This window comes from Rhinoderma darwinii, chromosome 2, assembly GCF_050947455.1.
Source record: "Rhinoderma darwinii isolate aRhiDar2 chromosome 2, aRhiDar2.hap1, whole genome shotgun sequence".
Lineage (NCBI taxonomy): Eukaryota > Metazoa > Chordata > Amphibia > Anura > Rhinodermatidae > Rhinoderma > Rhinoderma darwinii.
In genome coordinates, this window is record NC_134688.1 from 188,559,417 (window position 1) to 188,587,185 (window position 27,769).

A 27,769-nucleotide genomic window follows, 5' to 3' on the forward strand; every position below is an offset into this window, starting at 1 on the left:
TGTATAAAAGATGCCAGCAAATCAAACAGGCATAATTTAGTAACCACGACTCCTGTAGAACCGTGCACGAGCAACAACATCGTTGGCATAGTCTTTTCCGGTTGTATATGCATCAACATCATTCAAGTTCTTAACCCTATCCTGACCAGTGTTATATGCAGCAATAGCTCCTGTAAAAAACAAGGTGAAAATATGGACAACTTTTCATACTTCTGTGCATTTCATATCAAAGTCTTTTTGTATAAATAGCTTTACATTGCTTGGTGACTGCTCCTTCTGCTATGTAGTCACTATTTCCCAAAATACCAGCACAGTTATGCTAAATGAGTAAGGCTGGGTTCACACGACCTATTTTCAGATGTAAACGAGGCGTATTATGCCTCGTTTTACGTCTGAAAATACGGCTACAATACGTCGGCAAACATCTGCCCATTCATTTGAATGGGTTTGCCGACGTACTGTGCAGACGACCTGTCATTTACGCGTCGTCGCTTGACAGCTGTCAAACTACGACGCGTAAATTGACTCTCTCGGCAAAGAAGTGCAGGACACTTCTTTGCAACGTAATTTGAGCCGTTCTTCATTGAAGTCAATGAAGAGCAGCTCAAGATTTACGAGCGTCACAGACGCCTCGCATAATGCAAGGAGGAGCATTTACGTCTGAAACGAGGCAGCTGTTTTCTCCTGAAAACAGTCTGTCTTTTCAGACGTAAAAGCCTCTCATCGTGTGCACATACCCTTAGGGTATGTTCACACACACTAATTACGGACGTAATTCGGGCGTTTTTGCCCCGAATTACGTCCGAAAAATGCGGCTTGAAAGCGTTGACAAACATCTGCCCATTGAAAGCAATGGGCTGACGTTTGTCTGTTCACACGAGGCGTATATTTACACGCCGCTGTCAAAAGACGGCGCGTAAATAGACGCCCGCGTCAAAGAAGTGACCTGTCACTTCTTGTTGCATAATTGGAGCCGTTATTCATTGACTCCAATGAAAAGCAGCGCCAATTACGTCCGTAATGGACGCGGCGTTCAAGCGCCTGCACATGCCGTTACGGCTGAAATTACGGGGATGTTTTCTCCTGAAAACATCCCCGTAATTTCAGCCGTTACGGACGCTGTCGTCTGCACAGTACGTCGGCAAACCCATTCAAATGAATGGGCAGATGTTTGCCGACGTATTGTAGCCCTATTTTCAGGCGTAAATCGAGGCATAATACGCCGCGTTTACGCCTGAAAATAGGTCGTGTGAACCCAGCCTAAATGAAAAATGGCTCCAATTACGTCCCAGGAAATGTCCTGCACTTTTTTTGACGAGGCTGTATTTTTACGTGCCGTCTTTTGACAACGACGCGTAAAATGACAGGTCGTCAGCACAGTACATCGTAAAGCCCATTGAAAGTAATGGCAGATGTTTGCCGACGTATTGGAGCCGTTTTTTCAGACTTAATTCGAGGCGTAAAACGCCTCCATTACGTCTGAAAATAGGTCGTGTGTACCCAGCCTAATAGTTGAATATTAGCATAGATACAATGTAATACGGGTGTTTGTTTGTTTGTTTGTTTTTTATGCACAGAATAAGTGTAAGGGTATGTGCACACGAGAAGTGGCTTTTACGTCTGAAAAGACAGACTGTTTTCAGGAGAAAACAGCTGCGTCATTTCAGACGTAAAAGCTCCTCCTCGCATTATGCGAGGCGTCTTTGACGCTCGTAAATCTTGAGATGCTCTTCATTGACTTCAATGAAGAACGGCTCAAATTACATTGCAAAGAAGTGTCCTGCACTTCTTTGCCGAGGCAGTCATCTTACGCGTCGTCGTTTGACAGCTGTCAAACGACGACGCGTAAATGACAGGTCGTCGGCACAGTACGTCGGCAAACCCATTCAAATGAATGGGCAGATGTTTGCCGACGTATTGTAGCCGTATTTTCAGACGTAAAACGAGGCATAATACGCCTCGTTTACGTCTGAAAATAGGTCGTGTGAACCCAGCCTTAACCTTTCCTTTGTACTTTACCTCTGTTTAGGATCAGTCAGGATCTGATTTGCCAAAATAGAAAAAAGGAATGCAAAAATGGCAACTGGGTCTCGTTCACACAGTGTGTTTTGGTGGAGCATTATTGACACATTGTATAAAATGCTACAAAACCACATGTTAAAAGCAAACAGTACGCACTTTTCTGTGGCCTCTGTGGTATGTTACCACAATTAACATGGTGATTTATGAGATTTTAGAGGTGTGTTGACATATCGTGGTAGTAGTAGGACAAAAAGCTGTATAACGGTTGCGGTGTAAAAATGGTCCCAAAACTACCGTATGTGTTAAATAAATTAGGTTTCTAGGAAATTTTCATTCTGTGGAAAGCCGTATTTACTGTACTGCATATACTACATACCGTATAAACCCTCACTGCCATCTTTACATGTTGCTTTGAATGATATTGTTTTTCTCCATTGTTGTTAAAGTCAATGGGAAAATCTAAGACAACTGAAAAAATTAGAGGTATAGTACATTCCAAAAATTCCCACAATATAACTGAAATCCATGATCTTTTACCCCTTTCACATTTTGTTTTGCAAGGAATATTTTTTTCCCCAATTATAGTATATCTTGTGGGGGGCATGGCCTTATGCGATAGTGAGCAGATATGCTCATAATACAAGGACAATCATGTGCAGCTCGTCTATTTCAATCACTGGTGTATAGTATGTATCAGTAGCAGCTCCACGTTGCTGCTTAACTTCAAACACTGTAGCAAGTAAAGGAATAACACATGCAATATTGCTTCTTTCCTGCTTTTATATTTATTTTTTAAAAGATACATCCATTGTGTAAATGGTACAAAATATTTAACAGTCCATGCTCACTATATAAGTTTTAAACATATGGTCACCCAGACAGTCTTTCCTCAGCGTCCTCTTCATGCCTTTGGATAAGGGCATGCCGCAATGTTTCCGGGTTCCATAATGCTTGAGAAAGGGGAGGACTCACTCCCGAAACGTTGCGACGTGCCATAATTCAAGGGCATGAAGAGGCAATGAGGAAAGATTTAAAACTTATATAGTGAGCATGGACTTTCAAATATTTTGTACTATTCACACAACGGATGTATCTTTTTGAAAAATAAATATAAAAGCAAAATAAAGAAACAATATTAGACATGTTTTCCCTTTACTTGCTACAGATTTGCTCATACACAGCTCCGGGCTCATGCTTCAGAATCCAAAGCAATCCCTGTCCTACAGCACCATCATAAAAACAAAAAAGGCCTAATATAAACGTTATAGACTTTACTTCAGCAGCCAGAGGAAGTTTTTGACTGAAATCTCTGCCATCAGGTTGTGCAGTCTAGGCGCACCATTGAAGCTGTGGCCATTGAATCTATTTTACTCATTTGATGCTTTGATGGTTTCCCCATATCGCTCTTGTTTCTAGTATAACAACACTCAGAAGTGGTATTAATGTATTAGTACATATTAATACATAACGAGGATCTCAATTGTTAGGGTGTCTTATTAAGGTATATAGTTTGGGTTGACTATGGATGACTTGATAGTTCAAATCAGTTTAGTCAAAACCGACATCTCTGAACTAAGAAATGCTTGGAAACCAGTCTTTGACAGGGTCTACTTCTTTGAAGAAACCTGCTCACAAGTAATTCAAAACTTCAAACAATCTTTGACGTTTTTATTGACAAACAAAGATCCATTTTCAAAAAATTACATATTGATGACTTAAAAAACAGATATTGTAAAAATAATCTAAGAATAAGAGGCATCCCAGAGACAGTTTCAATGAAATAAATCCAAGTAAATCTTGGGTCAAATTTTCAACTAATTATTAAGGAAAGAAGATACCTATAGAAAAAGCACACATGATGTTTAGACCAAAATCAGTGTGCCGCACAAGCAAAGGGATAGTCTCTGCTGCTTACAAAGTTTCAAAGTAAAAAAGGAAATTCTTCAAAAACCTGATAATTACCAGGATCTATCAAGACTGACTCTAGACCTGAGGAGACAACTGCAACCACTCACAAAAGTCCTCAGGGCAAAAAATAATCTCTTATAAATGGTTATTTCCTTGTGATCTGACAATACACTTACCAACTGAGACTCTAAGGGCATGCACAGACGTGGCGGAATTCTACCGCAACTGTCCGCATCAATGCCGCACAGAGTCTGCGTTGCAGATTCTATTGCGGATCTGCCCAATATGGGCATTAAATTGATGCGGACTAGCCGTTGCGTATTGAGGTGAAAGTACTTCCCTTCTCTCTATCAGTGCAGGATAGAGAGAAGGGACAGCACTTTCCCTAGTGAAAGTAAAAGAATTTCATACTTATCGGCCGTTGTCTTGGTGACGCGTCCCTCTTTCGGCATCCAGCCCGACCTCCCTGGATGACGCGGCAGTCCATGTGACCGCTGCAGCCTGTGATTGGCTGCAGCCGTCACTTAGACTGAAACGTCATTCTGGGAAGCCGGACTGGAGGAAGAAGCAGGGAGTTCTCGGTAAGTATGAACTTCTATTTTTTTTACAGGCTGATGTATGTTGTGATCGATAGTTACTGTCCAGGGTGCAGAAACAGTTACTGCCGATCGCTTAACTCTTTCAGCACCCTGGACAGTGACTATTTACTGACGTCGCCTAGCAACGCTCGCGTAATTATGGGTGCACACACGTAGTCACCCGTAATTATGGGTGCACACACGTAGTCACCCGTAATTAAGGGAGCCCCATTGACTTCCTCAGTCTGGCTGTAGACCTAGAAATACATAGGTCCAGCCAGAATGAAGAAATGTCATGTTAAAAAACCAATACGCTCCGCAGCACACATAACATCTACATAACATCTGTGGACTTCATTGCAGAATTTTGAATCTCCATTGAAGTCAATGGAGAAATTCCGCAATGAGCCCGCAACCAGTCCGCCACACGTCCGCAACAACAATTTTATGCTGCGGATACCAAATTCTACACCGCAGCCTATGCTCCGCAGCGGAATTGTCCACAATGTGCAAACGAACCCTACTAAAAAGCTGTGGAAGGCAATGGAGAAACGGGTCCGCTGCGGATTTCCGCTGGGCATGGCCAGACGTGGCGGAATTGCTCTGGAATTCCGCTGCGGACACTCCGCAGCGGAAATCCGCAGCTGACACGTTTCTCCATTGCCTTCCACAGCTTTTTAGTAGGGTTCGTTTGCACGTTGCGGACAATTCCACTGCGGAGCATAGGCTGCGGTGCGGAATTTGGTGTCCAACAATGGTTGTTGCGGACGTGTGGCGGACTGGTTGCGGACTCATTGCAGAATTTCTCCATTGACTTCAATGGAGATTCAAAATTCTGCAATGAAGTCCGCAGATGTTATGTGTGCTGCGGAGCGTATTGGTTTTTTAACATGACATTTCTTCATTCTGGCTGGACCTATGTATTTCTAGGTCTACAGCCAGACTGAGGAAGTCAATGGGGCTCCCGTAATTATGGGCGACGTCAGTAAATAGTCACTGTCCAGGGTGTTGAAAGAGGTAAGCGATCTGCAGTAACTGTTTCAGCACCCTGGACAGTGACTACCGATCACAACATACATCAACCTGTAAAAAAAAATAGAAGTTCATACTTACCGAGAACTCCCTGCTTCTTCCTCCAGTCCGGCTTCCCAGGATGACCTTTCAGTCTAAGTGACGGCTGCAGCCAATCACAGGCTGCAGCGGTCACATGGACTGCCACGTCATTCAGGGAGGTCGGGCTGGATGCCGAAAGAGGGACGCGTCACCAAGACAACGGCCGGTAAGTATGAAATTCTTTTACTTTCACTAGGGAAAGTGCTGTCTCTTCTCTCTATCCTGCACTGATAGAGAGAAGGGAAGTACTTTCACCTCAATAAGCAACGGCTAGTCCGCATCAATTTAATGCCCATTTTGGGCAGATCCGCAACGCAGATTCTGTGCGGCATTGATGCGGACAGTTGTGGAAGAATTCGACCACGTCTGGGCATGCCCTAATACAGTCACAGCATGGTGGATGAGATACAACAAACAAATCTCATCCACATGCTGCATAAATATTGAGAGGAAAAACGCTCAGAAATTGACATGCAGTGCAGAATTTTATTCCTCAGCATGTCAATTCTATTTGCTTAAATGCTGCTTATTTGCTGTGGGTGTTCCCCATTGAATCCAATGGGGAGGTAAAACCTGCAACAAATAGCAGTAGTTGCAGTTTTTGCAGCGGAATCGCAGCAATTCTACCGCAATAAGCGCAAATCAGAAAAAAAAATATCTTATACTTATCCAGAAGTCCATGTTTCTTCCTCCAGGCGGCCTCCTGGGATGACGTTTCATCCCATGTGACTGCTGCAGCAAATCACAGGCTGTGGCAGCGGTCACATGGGATGAAACATCATCACCGGAGCCCGCCCTGGATGACGTCAAAGGGCCGGCATCTTGGGATGACGTTTCATCCCAGGTGACCGCCGCTGCAGCCAATCACAGGCTGCAGCAGTCTCCTGGGATGACACATCATCCCAGGAGGCTGGCCTGCAAAATGCTGCAGTTTTCCGCAGCAGACATTCCGGGCGAATATCTGCACCACAGTTTGGTGCGCTTTTTTGCTTGGAATTCCATGCGGCCACCAGGGCGAATACTCTGTGTAACTTTGCGCATCGTATCCGCACTGTGTGATCTCCCTCTCATTCTAAATAAATTGGGCCTATACCATATCCAGATACAAGATTGGATATCAACAGAAGAACAACCAGGCCTACTGCCATTACCCAGGGCAAACAAATACTCCAAAAAAGACAAATATAATGAGAAGAGCCGACTTCAACTCTGGACAAAGTCTAAAAAAAAGGAATGGATAAAAATAACCTTCACCTATACCGAGCCTTCTCAAGAGATTATCTAACAATTATGACGCTTTCTCCTCTCTTCTTCCACCATTAAGGGACAGAAAACACTTGTATCCTTTTCAAATGCCCATTTACATTTTCTCTCTCCCTTTTCTCTCTCTTCTTCTTTGATGAGATCAAGGGAATGATTGATTGTTTAATGTACCTGTTTTTCATATTTCTTACCTTTTGCAAACTACACTTGGAGGAGTACTCCAAAGACACTATTGCAGTTTAAATCCTAGGCAATTTAACTTCCACTTTTTTTGTTGGTGTCCGCCACCCATACCCCCCAACTGAGACAGTAATTTTATGCTAGATAAATTAATTAAGGGTTGAAATATCTTGATCTTCCCTTTGACTAGCAGCATTAAAGAGGCTCTGTCACCAGATTCTCAAATCCCTATCGCCTATTGCATGTGATCGGTGCTGCAATGTAGATAACAGTAAAGTTTTTTTTGTTTTTTTTTAAAAACTTTAATTTTTGGCCAAGTTATGAGCTATTTTATATATATGCAAATGAGCTTTGAAATGGACAACTGGGCGTGTTTTTTTCCGTATGTCCAACTAGGCGTGTATTGTGTTTTTAACTGGGCGTGTTTACGTGTATGACGCTGACCAATCAGTGACCAGTCAGCGTCATACACTCCTCTCCATTCATTTACACAGCACATAGTGTTTTTACTAGAACGACGTGCAGCCACATACACAAGTGTCCTGATAATGAATACACATGACCTCCAGCCTGGACGTCATGTGTATTAAGAATCCTGACACTTCTGAATGTTTTCTGTGAGATTTCCAGCAAGGGAAACTAAATCTCGTTTACCTCGTAATCTCATGAGATTACGCGTGGCTTGCTGGTATCTCACAAAAAACAAACAAACGTTACTGTTATCTACATTGCAGCGCCGATCACATACAATAGGAGATTTGAGAATCTGATGACAAAGCCTCTTTAAGGCATAATTTCAAGTTCCAAGCTATCAACCTTTGTTTGAAATGTTGCCAATGCTGCAAACCATGTTTCCTATTCCTATATTTCCCTTTTTCACAATTACACTACACTACTGCCACTGACACCTATGGACCTATGTTAGAACGAACATGACATATTAGAAATGGCTGAACTCCACATTGCCTCGTACAATGTCAAAGGTATAAACATTCCACAAAAAAGGATATAAATACCTCAATACCTAGAGGGAAAAAAGTCGTTATTGCTCCCGTTCAAGAGACACACATTAAGAAATCATACAGACCACTGACTGAGAATAAAACGTTCACTGTTTGGCACATCACCACCCATTAAAAGAGACAAAGGGGTTTCTATAGTTATTAGCAAAAGAGTACCATTAATTTTCAAATATGGTATTATCACGGTTTATATTCTGTATAACAAACTATCTACTTTAGTCCATGTTTATGCCCCAAACATAAAACAAAAGAAAGATTTTTCAACAAATATTTGAAAACCAACTGTGCTTCTTGGAAGGATATCTGATACAAGAAGGAGATTTCAATGCCCCTCTTCATCCTCCATTGGACACGCCCAATAATAATTCAACAATTCAATTCAGGAAGCTGAAAATTCAGTATTAGAAAATTGCTGGTAGAATTACAATTCACAGATGATTGGAGATTTATACATCTGAAAAGAAAGAACTATTCCTCCTTCTCTGCAGTACACAAAAAATACTCAAGAATAGATTTTATATTTATCCTACACTGTCTAATTAGTTTGGTATCCACAGATGCGTATGACACAATACTTCACACTGATCATGCTTCACTTTTTATTACAATAGTGCTATCACAAAAGAAAAGTCCACTGTTTAACTGAAAATTAAATGAAGTCCTACTCAAAAGTAACGCTATACATAGTAAAACACATCCAAAATTATTTGTAGGACAATGACAAGGACAGAATTTGCAATCCAAAAATCTAAGAGACTTATAAATCAATCATCAGAGGTAAACTAATAGAAATTTATAAGAACTCATAGATAAAACAAAGCAACTGAAACAAGGAACATAACTTTTCCCTAGCCTTAAAGGTAAAAACAGAACTAAATAAAGTAAGAATAGATCTCAAAGAGCTACTTAATGACAATTCTGAGAAGTTCTGCTTTCTCAGAAAATACAAACACTAGGTCCTTTCAGATAAATGTTGCAAAAGATTAGTGTCACTGGACAAAAAACAAAGAGCTCTAATTTACATCCCTAAAATTAAAGACAAACCAAATAGAGATTTTTTTTCTGCCAGTATTACTCAGAGTTGTATAACCTGAACACAAACGCAAAATTCCAATAGCAAAACTCAAAACATTACAAAACTTTGAAGTACTATTAATCTGCCTCGCATCAAATCGTCACAGTAACTTCACTGGAATAGTGAGAAATTAAAAAGTAACTTTTATTGATATGTATTAAAACCTGTGTGGCACTAACAAATATTTGAGACTCTTAGGCCTTATTCACACGAACGTGTTAAACGTCCGTGTGATGGCCGTTGAAACAACGGCCGTCACACGGATCTATGTAACGTCCGTGTGATGGCCGTTGAAACAACGGCCGTCACAACGGCCGTGTAAACGGGCCCGTGAGAAAATAGGACATGTCCTATTTTCTCACGCTTCACGCATCCCTCCTTAGACTCTAGTCTATGGAGGCTTCATGATATCGTGTCCCACAGCGCAGAGCACGGATGCACCTCAGACGTGAAAAACAAGAGTTTTTCACATCCGAAATGCGCAACGCCCGTGTGAATGTAGCTTTAGTATAATTCACATCATGCTGACATGGACCACATATGTAAGCCTTATTACACTACTCTCCCTTGATAAAAGGAACAAAGAAAGATCAATATTTTTTGCAGCAGGCAAAGAAAAAGATGGGCAGAGAAATCTACTCTATCAGAGGTATCCTTCAGCATCAGAGTCCACCATCAGCACTTTTCACTGCATATCTTTGTTATTTTTTGTTCACACAGCTCCGTTTATGTGTCGAGTTGAGTATAGGGACTCCTACACAGCAGTTCTCACTTCTCACCCAAGCAAGGCTGAGAATACTAAGGCTGGGTTCCCACGTAGCATAAACGCCACAGATGCTGCGTGTTTGGCCCATAGACTTCAATGGGGAGCAGAAATTCTGCAACAGATTTATGTTGTTGCAGTTCTTACAGCATTTATTCAGTGGCGGATTATCATTAGGGCGGTTCGGGCGGCCGCCCGGGGCCCAAGGCTCCCGGGGGGCACACGGCTGGCCGAACCACACATGATCGCATGAGCCCCCTCATGCCCGGTGGCATTGCTAGCACCGGAGGGGGCCCCAGTGCTAGCGGCAGCCACATTCAATTGTATCTGAGTCCTCAGGACTTAGATACAAATGAATGCTATAGGCTGCAGGTCACGTTCGGCTTGCAGCCTATAAGGCGCTGTGAAGACTTCCTGCGCAGGCCAGCGTGATGAGGTACTGCATCACGCCGGTCTGCGCATGCGTCTAGTCTGGAGAATTCACATGCGTCCAGCTGGAGCGGCCGCCACGGGGTAAGGTAAGTAAACTGTATATATTTTTTTAGCTGGGGACTATCACTGTGTATATATTCAAGGAGGGGGGATTGCTCCGTTACACTATATACAAGGGGGCGTGCTGGGTGGCCCTATATACAAGGGGGGTAGCGCTGTGTAGGCCTGTATACAAAGGGGGGGAGTGCTCTGTGACACTATATACAAGGGGGGAGTGCTGTCTGGCACTATATACAAATGGGGGGAGCACTGTGTACACTATATACAAGGGGGAGCGCTATGTGGCCCTATATGCAAGGGGGAGCGCTGTGTGACCCTATATACAAAGGGGGAGCGCTGTGTGACACTATATACAAAGGGGGGGAGCGCTATGTGACACTATATACAAAGGGGGGGGGGCTTTTTGGTGCTATTTACAAGAGGGGGAGGGCTGTGTGGCACTATCTATAGGGGCTGTGCGTAATGCTCTCTACGGGGGGATGTGTGATATCTACAGGGGGCTGTGTGTGGCACTATCTATGGGGGTGTGTAATATCTACAGGGGCTGTGTGTGGCACTATGTACAGGGGGCTGTGTGTATGTGTTGTTTTACAGTGTGTGGTATTATTATATTCAGGCGCACAGTGTATGGTGCTATTATATTTAGGGGCACAGTATGTGGCACCATGATAACTTTATTTTCGTTTATAGGTGTTGAAATGTTGGAAAAGTGAGGAGTCGAAGACATCTGAGTGGCAAATTCTGCAGAAATGGGTTATGGCCGGGAGAAGTCGTCATGAGCTCTGGACCGGATGGAGAAGAAAAGAGGAAAAAAACTACTAGAATCTGAGACGTCGTCACCTGTGAGTCACTAGATTTATAGAGAATCTGTCACCTTTCCTGACATGTTTATTATAAGAAATCCTTGTATTTCACAAAGTCTTTCTGCAGTCCAGGACTGATAGACAATTCCCCTTGTCAGGAGGATGTGTGATACTGTCAGTATGTAGGGACACAGACCTGTGACAAGCGGAATCGTAACACCCGTTTGTTAATGCTTGCCCAAAAAGGTAGTGTTAAAAGTAGTTAGGGCGCAGCAAGGCGGCGGTGCGAAAGGGGGGGCCAAGTTTGGGTAACAGCCCAGGGCCCATGTTCTACTTAATCCGACACTGCGTTTATGTAATGGAAACGTAGAAACTGGAAATTCGCAGGTGCACATATACTTTGCTATAACCAATGTTTAACAATAAGGCTACATTCACACGAATATAGCCCACCTCGGACGTGAAAAACTGCCGTTTTCCGCGTCCGAGGTGGACCAGGGCGGAATGCGTGGTCACGGATCCCCCCAGACTACAGTCTATGAAGGGATGCGTGACATGCATTAAAATAGGACAGGTTCTATTTTTCAATGGAGCGTTCACACGCTCCGTTGAAACAACGGTCATGTTAACTGCCCCATTGAAATACATGGGTCAGTGTGACGTCCGTTGTTTTAACGGCCGTCACACGGACGAGATTCACGTTCATGTGAATGAGCCTTAAGTCTGCAGGTAAAACCGCTGCAGAAAAAAACGCAGCGTTTCCGCAGCAGTAACTTATTATTTGGTGCGGATTTCTGTGACAGATTTACCATAGTTTTTCTAGAGATTCTACCACAGATTTTCTGTTGCAGAAAATCTGCAGCGTATTTTGTGTGTGGGAACATAGCCTAAGGCCGGGTTACCACGGGACGGATACACTGCGTAAAAAGCACGCAGCGTGTCTGACCTGGAACCAGTAGGACATTCCGTCCGAGAAATCACACCACATTGTGGTGTGATTATTCGGGCGGAAATTCCGCAGCGGAGGAAAGCCATTTAAACTTACACCCTCCCTCCTCTGACGTCCGTACCGGCCTCTCTGGATGATGTTTCAGCCCATGTGACGCTGCAGCCTGTGATTGGCTGCAATGGTCACATGGGACACAACGTCATCTAGAGAGGCCGGACTGCACGAAGAAGGAGGGCATTCTGGGTAAGTATGTTAATGTTTTTTCTTCCGGCGGTGCGATTTTTGCGGCGGAAACGCTGTGTTAACACCGCAAAATCCGCAACGCTTGGCATTCTGTTGTGGGTTTTGCATCCCCATTTAAATGGGGAAAACCGGCATTGGAAAATTAACAAAAACGCAGCATAAATTGACATGCTGAGGAATTAAATTCCGCACTGCAGGTCAAGTTATTAACGTTTACGCTGTGGTTTATTTACGCAGCGTGGCCATGAGATTTTATAAATCTCATCCACTTTGCTGCTACTGTAAACTAGATTTACAGGCAGTGGGACGAGAGGCAGAGCTCTGAAGAGCTCATGAAACATCCGCCCGGCCCACTGCCTGCAAACCTAGTTGATGACGTGCCGTGCCTCTGAATAGACGGAAGTGCTGGCTGAGCAAAGACAGGGAATGTCGTCCCTGCTAGTACACGGCCCCTCCTCCTCTCTCTTGGAGTTCCCCACTACCTGCCCGTCTCCTCTCATAGCCCCCGCCCCCGCCCGTTATATTGTTACGAAGTGATTGAAAAGTTAAAAGTTATGCACAAGCTAGATATCCGGATGTCTCCGGTCATATTTATAATCGGTTATAGTTATGAATTCAGGACCTCTATGTATAAAAATAAATCTACTACTAATGACTTCTTTGGGCAAAAATGTAGATTTTGCTAATGGTTTACGTTTGTCACTGTTCCGCCAGGTTTCCGTTTTTTAGACGGAATCAATAGCACAGTCGACTGCGCAATTGATTCCATCAAAAGACGGAAACCTGCTGGAACGGTGACAAACGGAAACCATTAGCAATGTTTCCGTCACCATTGATATCAATGATGATGCAAACGGAAGCTAAGGTTACCGTTTGACTTTCCGTTGAGGGGTTCCACGACGGAAACCTCAGACAGAACCCCGGAACGGAAAGCCAACGCTGACGTGTACCGGCCCTTAAACTGCTTATTCTAGATGAGACACTTTATCGATTATACATTACCTACAAAATGATGGTACAGCACTCATTGCCAGACACTGGAAAGACACAAAGTCTTGCTCTGTTTCAGAATGAGCGAAATTAACTATCAATATTTGTGAAATAATAAGATGGTCTACTGGCCATAAATATGGCAAGATATGGGAAGGATAGCCACAATTCTACAGCATGAAGTGTGGACGCATTTCTATACGCACCAGGCGTAAAATATAAGTAAAATTCACATCATACTCATAAAGGCAAATTTTCCTCTACTATAATATCAGAATAAACTGACATTGAACCTTTTTATGCTGACACAAAGTAACGAGAATGTATCAGTTATATGTTTTGTATTTAATGTACTTGTCAGCAGAGATAACTTGTTACCTGTTGTATACCCCCATTTTTTTTTTCTTTCTGTCTTCCACTTCACCAATTTGGAATTCAAGAAATAAAGCAATTATAAAAAGAAAAACTGTATACCTTGCAAAAGGTTTTTTATTTATAAAGGGGTAATTCCTCTTTTTGGGGATGAATTCAGAAAAAAATTATGTAAAACACGTTTCCATGTCACATCATTTGACTTCCACAATAAAAATGTTTTTTTTTTTGCATAACCAATCGCATTCATAATGTATCCTACAAAAAGGTATGCCAACAGGGCACATTTAGGTGTCTTTGCAGCTCATCAATTAAAAACTTCCATAAAATGTTTCTAGACTTTATTAAAGAAAATTCCAAAAAGTTTACAGGAAAAGCAAGCTGGGAAAGGGGCCTTTAATGGCATTTTCCATTCACTTCAGCGGGGAAAATCCACAGTATTCAAAACTGCATATAAAAAACTGAATTCTCATACAAGCTAAGCGAGTGCTGAAACAAGGGTTACAAACTACAAAGATATGCTGATGTACAGAAAAAACAGAGTCTCCAAGGGCGCTGCTGCATTCGGAAGGCAATAGGCAAAAAGGTGTATAATATACAAGATAATTTATTGAACAAGGGCTACGCGTTTCAATGCCGCACTGGCATCTTCATCAGGCCTGATGAAGATGCCGGTGCGGCATTGAAACGCGTAGCCCTTGTTCAATAAATTATCTTGTATATTATACACCTTTTTGCCTATTGCCTTCCGAATGCAGCAGCGCCCTTGGAGACTCTGTTTTTTCTGTACATCAGCATATCTTCTGCGGTTTTCCTTGGAACACCAACACTGAGTCCTGGCAGCAGCAGCAACTATTCTCTCAACTGTCCGCTGTCCTCTTATCCTAGGTGAGCACCTATTTGGATTTTTGGATATTGTACCTTATTGCCCGGGTAATCTACACTATGTGGCGCTGTGTTTTTTATTTTCTATCAAACTACAAAGATAGAAATAAATATTCATAAAAATATAACTTCACAGGTAGCAAGTGATCAGCTATTATCAGCAGGGAAAGCTACAGGTGGCTGCTGCAGGAGAAATATGGTATTACATAGTGCCCATTCAAAAAAAATGGGCCACAATCGAATACATGGTCTCGCTGGGTCCTCTAGAGTACAAGCTGCTCTTTGCAGTGGCTCTCCACTCTGGCTAATAGAGGGGTCCCAAACGAGGACAACATTTTTAATTTTCACATTTCCTGTCGTGTTCTTTACAATAAAGACAATCTTCATTGTCCCTGTCTTCACTGAAAAGAACAGCACAGGAAATGCAAAAATTAGAAAATTCCTATTAGATCAACCCATGTCCATATGTCCCTTGCATGGTACCTTGCTATAGAGTCTAGACCCCTTTCTATTAGCTAGTGAGCCACTGCAGACAGCAGTTCCTACTCTAGAGGACTCAACTAGCAGCATATGTATCATAGTACTAACTGAGACAAGCCATAGTGGTGTGGAACATCTATTAGGGTATGTGCACACGATAACTGCATTTACGTCTGAAATTACGGAGCTGTTTTCAGGAGAAAACAGCTCCGTCATTTCAGACGTAATTGCTCGTACTCTCGTTTTGCGAGGCATCAATTACGGCCGTAATTTGGAGCTGTTCTTCATTGAATTCAATGAAAAACGGCTCCAATTACGTCCAAAGAAGTGTCCTGCACTTCTTTGCCGAGGCTGTTATTTTATGCGCCGTCTTTTGATAGCGACGCGTAAAATTACAGGTCGTCGGCACAGTACATCGGCAAACCCATTGAAATTAATGGGCAGATGTTTGCAGACATATTGGAGCCGTGTTTTCAGGCGTAAATCGAGGCGTAAAATGCCTCGTTTACGCCTGAAAATAGGTCGTGTGAACCCAGCCTTAGAGGACAGATAGTTGCACTGAATTCATGGTAATGGGGGATGTGCGCATGGATGAATTTGTAAGTTCGGCATCCGCAATAGCACAGAGGTTGCTGATATCTAAAAAGTAAAGCCTCTCTTGTCCATACAGGCCCTACTGAAAATAGATCATAGGAGAGGATGGCAGAGAAACTATAGGGTTCTATGGTGATTGAAGATCACTTCAGTAGGGGTCCAGGTGTTGTGGTGCAGAATGAATGGTAAAATGCCAACTTATTACAGCCATGTGAAATTTACTAATTTAGTACATTTCCCACCTTTTAGCAACATCTCTTTTGAAGCGGAGGGAAATTTTTTCTTTATTGCACCATACATTGATTTAAGAATTTCTGCTCCCTGCATAATATGTTGTTCGCTATTCCAGGTTCCCATGATTTTGTGGTACCTTTTGTCAACCTGTCAAAACAAATGTATTATATTCTAGTTATCCAGAAGCACGTTCATTGCTGGTTTGAGATCAGGACTCCATGATGATTGTACAAATGAATACCTCATTAAAACAAGCTGCTTTCTACTTCTAAATAAATCTCTTTATTTTCCCTACAAAGGTTGACTTTGAACAGTATAAATCAGCGCTTCTCAAACTGAGGCAAGACTTTCTGCCAGTAAAGGCGCAGGTCCCCGCCCTGATAAAATGTGGGGCTTTTTATTATATTTAAGAAAGATCCCTGCAGCGGCGCCAAAGCGCACAGCAGTGAGAAGTGAAGCGCTACTGTGCTGTGCGCCACCCCCTCTATCAGCCAGTGCTGCCTCTTTCTCTTCACGTTTTGGGCAGCAGGAGGAGGAAGAAGCCTGGAGGCAGCACACTGGTCCAACCGTCAAAAGACTACTAAAGCCAAGTCCAGCCCTGATAGAGCAGGCCGGGGAGCACCTCTAGAGTAAGTATGGCCGGCTCAGCTCTGTGCGTGTGCATCGCTCCTCCTCCTCTCCACGTCTTAATAATAAATAATATTAATAATCTTTATTTATATAGCGCCAACATATTACGCAGCACTTTACAATTTAGAGGGAACATGAAACAAACAATATCAGACATTACATAGTGACAAAGTTCATTTACAATTCAAACCTGGGGAGTGAGGACCCTGCTCGCAAGAGCTTACAATCTATGAGGACATAAGGGAGACACAAAGTGTAATAGTGTTTGTTCTGTACAATGGTCCGGCCATTTTTATACACATGCGGTGGTAACATAAAGCTGCATGAGCCGGTCACCAGCCAGTATCCGTGTATGACGGACATGAAGAGAAGGAGTGTGAGGGAATCTTATTCTGATGACTAATCTAAATGGAGGGCCATGGAAAGGAGTCAGATTAGGGAATGTTATAGGCCCGTCTAAATAGATGTGTTTTCAGGGCACGTTTAAAACTGTGGATATTGGGAATTAATCTGATTGTCTGGGGTAGCACATTCCAGAGGACGGGTGCAGCACGAGAGAAATCCTGGAGACGGTAGTGGGAGGTTCGGATTATGGAGGATTTTAATCTAAGGTCGTTGGCAGAACGTAGAGCCCGAGTAGGGTGGTAGACAGAGATGAGGGAGGAGATGTAAGGAGGGGCAGCACTGTGGAGAGCTTTGTGGGTGAGAGTAATAAGTTTGAATTTTATTCGGAAGGGGATGGGCAACCAGTGCAGTGACTGGCACAGATTAGAGGCGTTGGTGTAGCGGTTGGTCATAAAGATGAGCCTGGCTGCTGCATTGAGGATAGATTGGAGAGGGGAGAGTTTAGTGAGGGGAAGACCGACTAGTAATGAGTTACAGTAGTCAAGACGAGAGTGAATCAGAGCAACAATGAGAGTTTTGGCAGTTTCCTCCGTAAGAAAAGAGCGGATTCTGGAGATGTTTTTGAGGTGAAAATGACAGGAGTGTGAAAGTGATTGTATGTGAGGAGTAAAGGAAAGATCTGAGTCAAAAATAACCCCGAGACAGCGGGCGTGCTGCTTAGGAGTTATGATAGTGCCACACACAGATTTGGAGACATCAGGTTTAGGGAGGTTAGTAGATGGTGGGAACACAAGGAGCTCAGTTTTAGAAAGATTCAGTTTCAGATAGAGAGAGGACATGATGTTAGAGACAGCGGACAGACAATCACTGGTGTTCTGTATTAGAGCAGGGGTGATGTCACGGGAAGAGGTATATAATTGGGTGTCATCAGCGTAGAGATGGTACTGGAAGCCAAATCTGCTGATGGTTTGTCCAATAGGAGCTGTGTAGAGAGAAAAGAGGAGCGGACCTAGGACTGATCCCTGAGGAACCCCGATATCAAGGGGAAGAGGAGAAGAAGTGGAACCAGCAAATGACACACTGAATGAGCGGTCAGAGAGATAGGAGGAAAACCAAGAGAGAGCCGCGTCCTGGAGGCCAATAGAGTGGAGCATGTTAAGTAGGAGTTTGTGGTCTACAGTGTCAAAGGCTGCAGAGAGATCCCAAAAAATCAGGAGAGAGGATTTACAACTGGAAGAGGAGGAGGACAGAGGCAGTTGGCACTGGCCGCCACAAAGGGGCAACTAGCCAAAACATGGGACTGGGAAGCAGCGAAGTGACATGGGAGGGTCTGGGATTGCTGTTTAATTGTATGTGACAAGGGTGTTGACTGGAATGCCAGGAGGATAGGCAGCACCAGGCACTCCACACTGTCCACCAATGCAAGTTTTCACCGATCATGAGCTGAGGTCAGCACTTTGCTGAGGGTGGGGCCCTTCCTGAATTGAATTGCTGAGGGAGTATTTGGCAGATATGTTGTTGTTCATCTGTGCACTAAGCCCTAAGGCTGGTAAATCGGTCACAAATATCGCTGGTAAATCTGTCACAAAAATCCGCACCAAATAGTGCTTGTTTCCTGCTCATATTGCTGCGGAAACGTTGCGGTTTTTCTGCAGAGGTTTTACCTGCAGATTTAGTGTTAAACATTGATTATAGCAAAGTGTATGTGCACCTGCGAATTATCAGCAGTTTTTAACTGCGTTTCCACTGCATAAGTGCTGTAAACCTGCAACAAAACAAATTTGTTGCAGAATTTATGCTCCCAATTAAAGGCTGAAGGCCAAACACGCAGCATCTTCGCACAGTACGCGCAGCATGCTGCGGAATTGAAAGTCGGTGCGACACTTTCTGCACAACTTCTTTGCGTTTTTTTTCCACAGCATGGGCATGAGATTTTCTAAATCTCATTCACTTTGCTGCTACTGTAAATTCTGTGGAATTTCCACAATGTGAGAACCAAACCTTAGGCACGCAGGTATAAACATGTTTTATATGGCATTTTCGCTGGCATTTTTCAGAATATATCATATGTTGCAAAGAGGAATTTTTGCATAACAAGCTCTTTGAATTACATGATTAGCAAAGTGAGAAACGCCACCTAAACAAACGCAGGTAGTAAAGAACACTATTAGCAAAGAATGCCATAAAAAACGCATGTATCATTTTCCCCAAGTTTTTTTTAGATGTGTTGCTTTTTGGAAAAAAAAAACGCCACACAAAAAGTGTGTGTGTGAAGAAGACCTAAGGCTGGATTCACACTGTACGGAAATGCTCTCGATTTTTCCCGCAGCGTTTCTGCAACAGCATATGCACATTTTATATGCAGATTTTGCTGCGACTTTCACCCCTTCTACATTGAAAAGGGTGAAATCCACAGTGAACATCTAGAAAAGAATGGGCGTACTGCCATAACATGCTTATTCTGTTCTGTACGCTCACGGCAGATTTCAGCCTTTTCAACATAGAAGGTGTGAAATCTGCAGCAAAACTCGCACATAAAGTGTGCATATTTTGCTGCAGAAATACTGCGAATACGCAGCATTTTCTGTCCCGTGGGAATCCAGTCTAAGGGTATGTTCACACGGCCAAATTTCAGACGTATACGAGGCGTATAATGCCTCGTTTTACGTCTGAAAATAGGGCTGCAATACGTCGGCAAACATCTGCCCATTCATTTGAATGGGTTTGCCGACGTACTGTGCAGACGACCTGTTATTTACGAGTCGTCGTTTGACAGCTGTCAAACGACGACCCGTAAATTTACTGCCTCGGCAAAGAAGTGCAGGGCACTTCTTTGCCACGTAATTTGAGCCGTTCTTCATTGAAATCAATGAAGCACGGCTCAAGGTTTACGAGCGTCTCAGATGCCTCGTAAATTACGAGGAGGAGCTTTTACGTGTGAAACGAGGCAGCTGTTAACAGTCTGTCTTTTCACACGTAACTGCCTCTCAGCGTGTGAACATACCCTAAGGCTGGGTTCACACGACCTATTTTCAGGTGTAAACGAGGCGTATTATGCCTCGATTTACGCCTGAAAATAGGGCTACAATACGTCGGCAAACATCTGCCCATTCATTTGAATGGGTTTGCCGACGTACTGTGCAGACGACCTGTAATTTACGCGTCGTCGTTTCACAGCTGTCAAACGACGACGCGTAAATTGACTGCCTTGGCAAAGAAGTGCAGGGCACTTCTTTGCAACGTAATTTGAGCCGTTCTTCATTGAAGTCAATGAAGAGCAGCTCAAGATTTACGAGCGTCACAGACGCCTCGCATAATACGAGGAGGAGCATTTACGTGTGAAACGAGGCAGCTGTTTTCTCTTGAAAACAGTCTGTCTTTTCACACGTAAATGCCTGCTATCGTGTGCACATACCCTTAGGGTATGTTCTCACAGGCAGGAAACGCTGTGGAATTTCTGCGACGGAATTCTGAGCGGAATTTCGCAGCATTTACAGTAGCAGCAAAGTGGATGAGATTTCAACAAATCTCATCCACATTCTGCAGAAAAACCTTCACAAAAGACGTGCAGAAATTGACTTGCTGTATGGATTTCTGCAAATCACAGCCGCACACAGCGAAAAAACCTGCAGAAAAGTTGTGCGGAAAGTGTTCTTCGGTGCGGCTTTCAAATCCGCAGCATGTCAATTTATGGTGCATCTTCTTAGTGGAGTTGCTGCGTATTCGGACCATAGATTTGAATAGGGAGCATAAATTCTGTGCTAAAATATGCAAGTTGAGATTTGTTGCAGTTTGTACAGCGGAAACGCTGTTAAAAAACATTGTAAATCCGCAAGTACACATAAAGTTTCTAGAACCAAAGCTTTACACTAAATCCGTAGGTAAAACCGCTGTGGAAAATCTCCAATGATTTACGCAGCGACATTGCGTTTCTGCAGCAATATGCGCAGCAAAATCGCACTTTTGCTACAGATTTCTGTTACCGATTTACCTGCGTTTTTGTTGCGGAAAATCTGTAGCGTATCCTGCCTGTGGGAACATACCCAATATTATATGTCTGATACTATGAGGCCTGAAGTATAGAGATTACTAGTCTCGTCTTGTGACCAGATTATTCAGATTTTTATTTTATATGGTATTTCACTTTCTCCCACAGGCAACAGAAAAAAAAAGACTTGAAAGAATATAAAATAAGAATATTACCTGCATCAGACCATAAGCATTGTAATTGTCTCCCCAACCATTTTTTAGAGCACTTCCAGCACGTGATTCGCGGGATATTATTCCAGCAATGAGCGCTGCATCCATCTGTGTTTTTGTGGCCACTGACTGGATTTTAGATTTATATTGAATCATTTTGACAAGGTCAGTTTCAGCCAACTTTTTTGAAGCGTCCACACCTGCACAAATACAGTGAATCGGAAAAGATTTTATGTAAGGACATAGAAAAGGTTACACTATTGTCCCGAGGGAATCGGTCACAAATGCTATTGAATTACATCCTGTAGATGAGTTACTTATTATAGATAGAGGAAGCCAAATATACAGTATACACTGCAATATAAAACACAAGACAAAATAGATAAATAGTAGCACAATTCATGCATGTTCAATTGTTATAATCACAATGGCCTCATGCACACGACCGTAAAAACACCCGTTATTGCGGGTCGTAATTACGACCCGCAATAACGGGCTCATAGACTTTTGTTAGCCACGGGTACCTTCTCGTTTTCTCACGAGAAGGTGCCCGTGCCGTTAAAAAAATAGAACATGTTCTATTTTTCTATTTTACTTGCCGTGCTGCTATACTTTATAATGACAGCACGGCTCGCAAAAGCGGCCGGCTGCCCGCGGCCGGCCGTGCCCGCCCGTGCTCGTAATTACGAGTCGTAATTACGAGCACAATCGTGTGCATGAAGCCTAAGGGCGTATTACATGTGAATTAGTATCTCTGTCTTTTTGCTGGTAAAAAAAAATGTGCTTTTTTGCCGTCCATTTCTAACCCACCCCAAAGGGTAAAAATTTAAATGTATTGCTACAAGGAGGTCAACCTGTAATAATAGTACTAGATATCGTGTACATCAGGTTTTAGAGCAGAATGAAGTGTGTCCCCCATACAGAGTAGCTGTATTCAGTGTGTATGGCACTAAACATGGATTCTCCCTAGCAACGGCTAGGACCTGAGAGAATAGGGGCAGCAGTTCAGGAGCACTTTTAGGGTATGTTTACACGCACTGTTTTCAGACGTAATTCGGGCGTTTTCCGAATGTTAAAGAGACTCTGTCACCACATTATAAGTGCCCTATCTCCTACATAAGGAGATGGGCGCTATAATGTAGGTGACAGTAATGCTTTTTATTTTAAAAAAAACTATCTATTTTCACCATGTTATTAGCGATTTTAGCTTTATGCTAATGAGTTTCTCAATGGACAACTGGGCGTGTTTTACTATTGACCAAGTGGGCATTGTACAGAGGAGTGTATGACGCTGACCAATCAGCGTCATACACTTCTCTCCATTCATTTAGACAGCGCATAGGGATCCTTTTAGACCGCTATGTGCTGTCTTATACTAACACATTAACGATACTGAGGTGTTTAGACAGTGAATAGACATTCCACGGGATGTCTATTCACAATCCCGGCACTTCATTAATGTTTCTGTGGTAGTTACAGCAGAGCAAGCGTAATCTCGTTGTAACCTGTCATTTACAGCGTATCGTTAATTTGTTAGGCCGGATTCAGATGAGCGTGTGCCTTTCGCGCACGCAAAAACCGCAGCGTTTTGCGTGTGCAAAAGGCACTTGACAGCACCGCTTTTGTTCATATCGCGCAGCCGCCATCTTTATGACACTCCGTTTCTTTTACTGTTGTTGCGCGAATAACGTGCGTCCCACGGAAGGGCTTCCGTGGGGTGCGCGTGATTTTCACGCACCCATTGACTTCAATGGGTGCGTGAAGTGCGAAAAACGCCTAAATATAGAACATGTCGTGAGTTTTACGCAGCGGACTAATGCTGCGCAAAACTCACGGACTGTCTGCACTGACTTGTATAGGTCCACGTGAGCCGCGTGAAAACCATGCGGGCTGCACGGACTTAGTATAAGACTGCACATAGTGATCTAAAAGGATCCCTATGTGCTGAGGAAATGAATGTGGAGACGTGTATGACGCTGATTGGTCAATGATTGGTCAGCGTCATACACCCCTCTGTACAACGCCCACTTGGTCAATAGTAAAACACGCCCAGTTGTCCATTGAGAAACTCATTAGCATAAAGCTAAAATTGCTAACAACATGGTGAAAATAGATTGTTTATTTAAATAAAAAGCATTTAATGTCACCTACATTATAGCGCCCATCTCCTTATGTAGGAGATAGGGCACTTATAATGTGGTGACAGAGTCTCTTTAACTGTGAAATTACAATTTTATATTTTTCTGAAAAAACAATAAATCTATGGAAAAATTCTCAGACGTGGCGCAATTGCTGTGGAATTCCGCTGCGGACAGTCCGCAGTGGAATTCTGCAGCAGCCGTTTTTTACATTTCTTTCTGTACATTTTTGGGAAACTTAGTTCAGACGTTGCAGAAAATAACTTTGCGGAAATTAGGCTGCAGTCCAGATTTTTCCCTCCGCAGCATGCTCATTCCATTGCGGAGAAGAAGCGGAATTTCACTGCGGATTTCAGCCTTTTCAATGCAAAAACTGAAATCTGTGGCAAGTCCGCTGTGATATCTGCAACGTCTGAATTACCTGTCAAATATGCAAATGTTGGTGCAGATTCGTTGCGTAACTACCCCAAATCTGCACCAACATTTGCAGTGGAAAAGTTCTGCTACGTCTGAACGTGCCCATTGCGTATGCAACAGAAAGCTTTTCCACAGTACAGAAAATTATGGCATGTATGAATTGAGGATTTTTTTTCACTATAGGCTAACATGGCGCAATTTCCTCAACAAAAATATGCAGCGTTTATGGCACGTGTAGATTCACAAGGGCTCGTCCACACGTAGCGGAAATGCTGTGTATTTTCCGTCCGGAATTGCAGTTGGAAAAAATGCAGCAGAATACAGTAGCAGCATAGTGGATGAGATTTAACAAATCTCATCCACACGCTGCGTAAGGGCAAAGCCACACGTGGCGGAATTGCTCTTGAATTCCGCTGCGGACACTCCGCAGCGTTAATCCGCAGCGGAGCCGTTTCTCCATTGACTTCCACTTCTATTTAGTAGGGTTCGTTTAGACGAGGCTGAAAATTCCGCTGCGGAGCATAGGCTGCGGTGCGGAATTTGGTGTCCGCAGCATGCAATGGATGTTGCGGAGTTGTGGCGGACTGGTTGCGGACTCATGGCGGAATTTCTCCATTGACTTCAATGGAGATTCTAATTTCCGCAATGAAGTCCGCAGCTGTCATGCACATGTTATGTGTGCTGCGGATGCGTCTTGCTTTTTTGACATGACATTTCTTCATTCTGGCTGGACCTATGTATTTCTAGGTCTACAGCCAGACTGAGGAAGTCAATGGGGCTCCCGTAATTACGTTGCGTTGCTAGGAGACGTCAGTAAATAGTCACTGTCCAGGGTGCTGAAAGAGTTAAGCGATCGGCAGTAACTGTTTCTGCACCCTGGACAGTGACTACCGATCCCAATATACAGCAACCTGTAAAAAAAATAGAAGTTCATACTTACCGAGAACTCCCTTCTTCTGTCTCCAGTCCGGCTTCCCAGGATGACGTTTCAGTCTAAGTGACGGCTGCAGCCAATCACAGGCTGCAGCGGTCACATGGACTGCCGCGTCATCCAGGGAGGTCGGGCTGGATGCCGAAAGAGGGACGCGTCACCAAGACAACGGCCGGTAAGTATGAAATTCGTTTACTTTCACTAGGGAAAGTGCTGGCCCTTCTCTCTATCCTGCACTGATAGAGAGAAGGGAAGCACTTTAACCGCAGTCCGCAGCAGCTAGTCCGCATCAATATACTGCACATTTTGGGCAGATCCGCCGCAGAATCTGCAACGCAGATTCTGTGCGGCATTGATACGGACAGTTGCGGAGGAAATGCGCCACGTGTGGGCATGCCCTTAAAATTCAGAGCAGAAATTGACCTACGGTGTGTATTTTTCGGAGAACAGCATGTCAATTCCTGCTGCGGAAAGTGGACTGAATTGCTGCATTTTTTAGAGGTGATGTCACCATCTCCCAGCATTGAGAAAAACGCAGCAAAACCCACACCATTTTCTACAGTAAATACCACAGGTAATGGTGCGTTTTTTTCTGCAGCGGAATGTCTGCTTCTTTCAACGGAGTTGCCGCAGAAAATTTCTGCAGCAATTCCGTTAAAACTTACAGACATTCCGCTGCAGAAAAAACGATCCATTTCCTTAATTTTTTCACTACAGAAAACGGTGCGAGTTTTGCTGTGCCTGTGAGATAGAGACATCTCTTCTGAAAAAAATGAAGGCATTTAGTGCACTTTCCGCAGCAGGAATTGACATGCTGCAGAACGAAAAATACGCACCACAGGTGAATTTCAGGACTGGGATTTTACGCTGCGTGTGGATGAGATTTGCTCATTCACAGCCACTTTGCTGCTACTGTATTCTGCTGCGTATTTTCCGTCAGCAATACCATTTTGTGTGGACAAGCCCTAACTGTCCCGCTGCATTGAAGGAGCTAAGCTGTACAGGGTGCGCCTGACGACAAGCTTGTCAACTGTAAAAGTGGACGTATTCTTTAAGCACTTACCGGAGTATTTTAATTTGTCCTGTTGAGCTGTTTTTAGACTGGCACCTGTTGTAGGAACTTTACCAATGTCACCATAGATTCCAGATGTAAATGCAGTATCTGGGAATTAACACGAGTGAAATTTTAATTTGCGCTTCCAAACAATTGTCCTTAAATTAATTTTACAGTTATAGTCCATGTTTTCTAATGTGAATCAGTAACTTCAATTGGCACATAAAGTTCCCCTATCGTTATGTACTGGAACTGCTGCCTTTTTAATTCAATAAATATCAGTTATCTCTCATGCTTCTTCTTGTGGTTTTCTATGAGAAATGGGGGTTTTATTAAATAAAACGTAATCAATGCAGTATGCAAAGTCCGTCAACTTTCTGCTCTCCCTGTCATCTCCTTCTTGTGGTTTTCTATGAGAAATGGGGGTTTTATTAAATAAAACGTAATCAATGCAGTATGCAAAGTCCGTCAACTTTCTAATATATTTTGTGCGTCAGGTCCTCATAATTTCCAAGATCTCTGCTTGCTGTAAGTGGATGTAAACATCTTGTTTTTATCCAGATGCTTGTCCTGATTATCTAACTGACACTGGGACCTTTTTAAAAGGTAGAGCTCTGTACATTGTACAGTACAGGACAGGTTTTCAGCCTCTGGGTGTTAACACTAAGATTTTCATTCACTAACAGACATATCTAAAAAATAAAAAAAAAGGGAAGGAATTGAAACTCAAAGTATGTTAGAAAGTTGCAGAATTTTTAATCAAAACATTTTAATATTTATTTGCATGAAACTGTAAACGCATGTTCACATACGGTATGTTTGCTGCAGAAATTTCTGCAACTGTCCCATTCTTAAATCCATGCACTATCTGCAGAAACAAGCTTCATTTTGTGTACTTACCGGCAAAGACAGAAAGGATTAGAATGATGTAAAGTGTCATGTTTCTTTTGATAAAATCCTTAGAGAAAATAATAATAGAGATGAATAAAACACTGTAATGTTTATGCTATTGAAGCTTCCCTTCTATCAGAGCCGCTACTGTCCCAACAAGTCTTCTATACACAACCTGTTTGCTATGTCCCTTCTCTGTGTTTTATAGCAGGGCTTGGAGAGGTGGAGCAGTTTCATTTGCAACTCATTGGATGAAAAGTAATTTGAATAAGGACAATAGAGTGAAATTTCAGAAAGTCCATGACATAAATCTTGTAAAATACATGCAAACGATCACAAACTTGATCCATGAGACAGAACGTTTTATGTTCAATGCAAAATTTTGCAGAATTTTAAAGAAACTGTGCAAGTGTTTTTTTTTTCCCAATCAACCATATAATGTACTAGGAAACTGAAAAAAAATTCGTTGTGGGATGCAATTGCAAAAAAAAATATTTCTCCATTGTTTTTTGGGGTTTCGTTTTTACCGCTTTCTCCCTGTGGTAAAATGGAACTTTATTCTGCCGGTCAATACGATTACAGTGATACCAAATTTATATAGTTTTTGGTATGTCTTACCACTTTTACAAAGAAAAAACTATTTTTTTTTTACAAAAAATTGCTTTATATCGCCATGTTTTGAAAGACATAACTTTTTTATTTTTTTTCGGCGATTGAGGGATTATTTTTTTACGGGACGAGCTGTCGTTTTGATTGGTACCATTTTTTGTTACATATGACTTTTTGATCACTTTTAAAAAAAATGTAGCTCTACGGTGACCAAATAAACTGCTATTCTGGCATTTTGTAAGGGGAAGTGTCCCTATTTATAAATATATGTATAATATATTATATGTATTATATATATATATATATATATATATATATATATATATATATATATACAGATATAGATATAGATATAATACATATAAAGTCTCATGAGCCAGGGCTGTAGAAACACAGCCCTGGTCATGAATACGGTGGTAAACAAAGCAGGACAATTAGAATTGCCCTGCTTTGTTTGAAAACCATGGAGACAGGAGATAGTTTGATCTCCTGTCTCCATTTCAAATCTCCCGCGCACACACGGGATTAAGCGCGGCCGCTCATGAGTCGGCTGGTGATACATTATCACCATGCCGACCCATGCTAGCC

The 27,769-nt window shown here is 42.7% G+C and overlaps 1 protein-coding gene across 1 annotated transcript; it reads right to left on the reverse strand.

Moving 5' to 3' along the window:
• LOC142740904 (lysozyme g-like) lies at positions 1-26,734 on the reverse strand. The gene is made up of 5 exons (XM_075850327.1): positions 26,582-26,734; positions 25,691-25,789; positions 21,145-21,341; positions 15,975-16,113; positions 1-170 (listed from the first exon to the last, which is right to left on the reverse strand). Exons 1-5 carry the CDS (start codon positions 26,619-26,621, stop codon positions 37-39), a joined length of 609 nt encoding a protein of 202 aa, XP_075706442.1. The 5' UTR covers positions 26,622-26,734; the 3' UTR covers positions 1-36.
• Between the last annotated feature and the right edge of the window lie 1,035 nt (positions 26,735-27,769).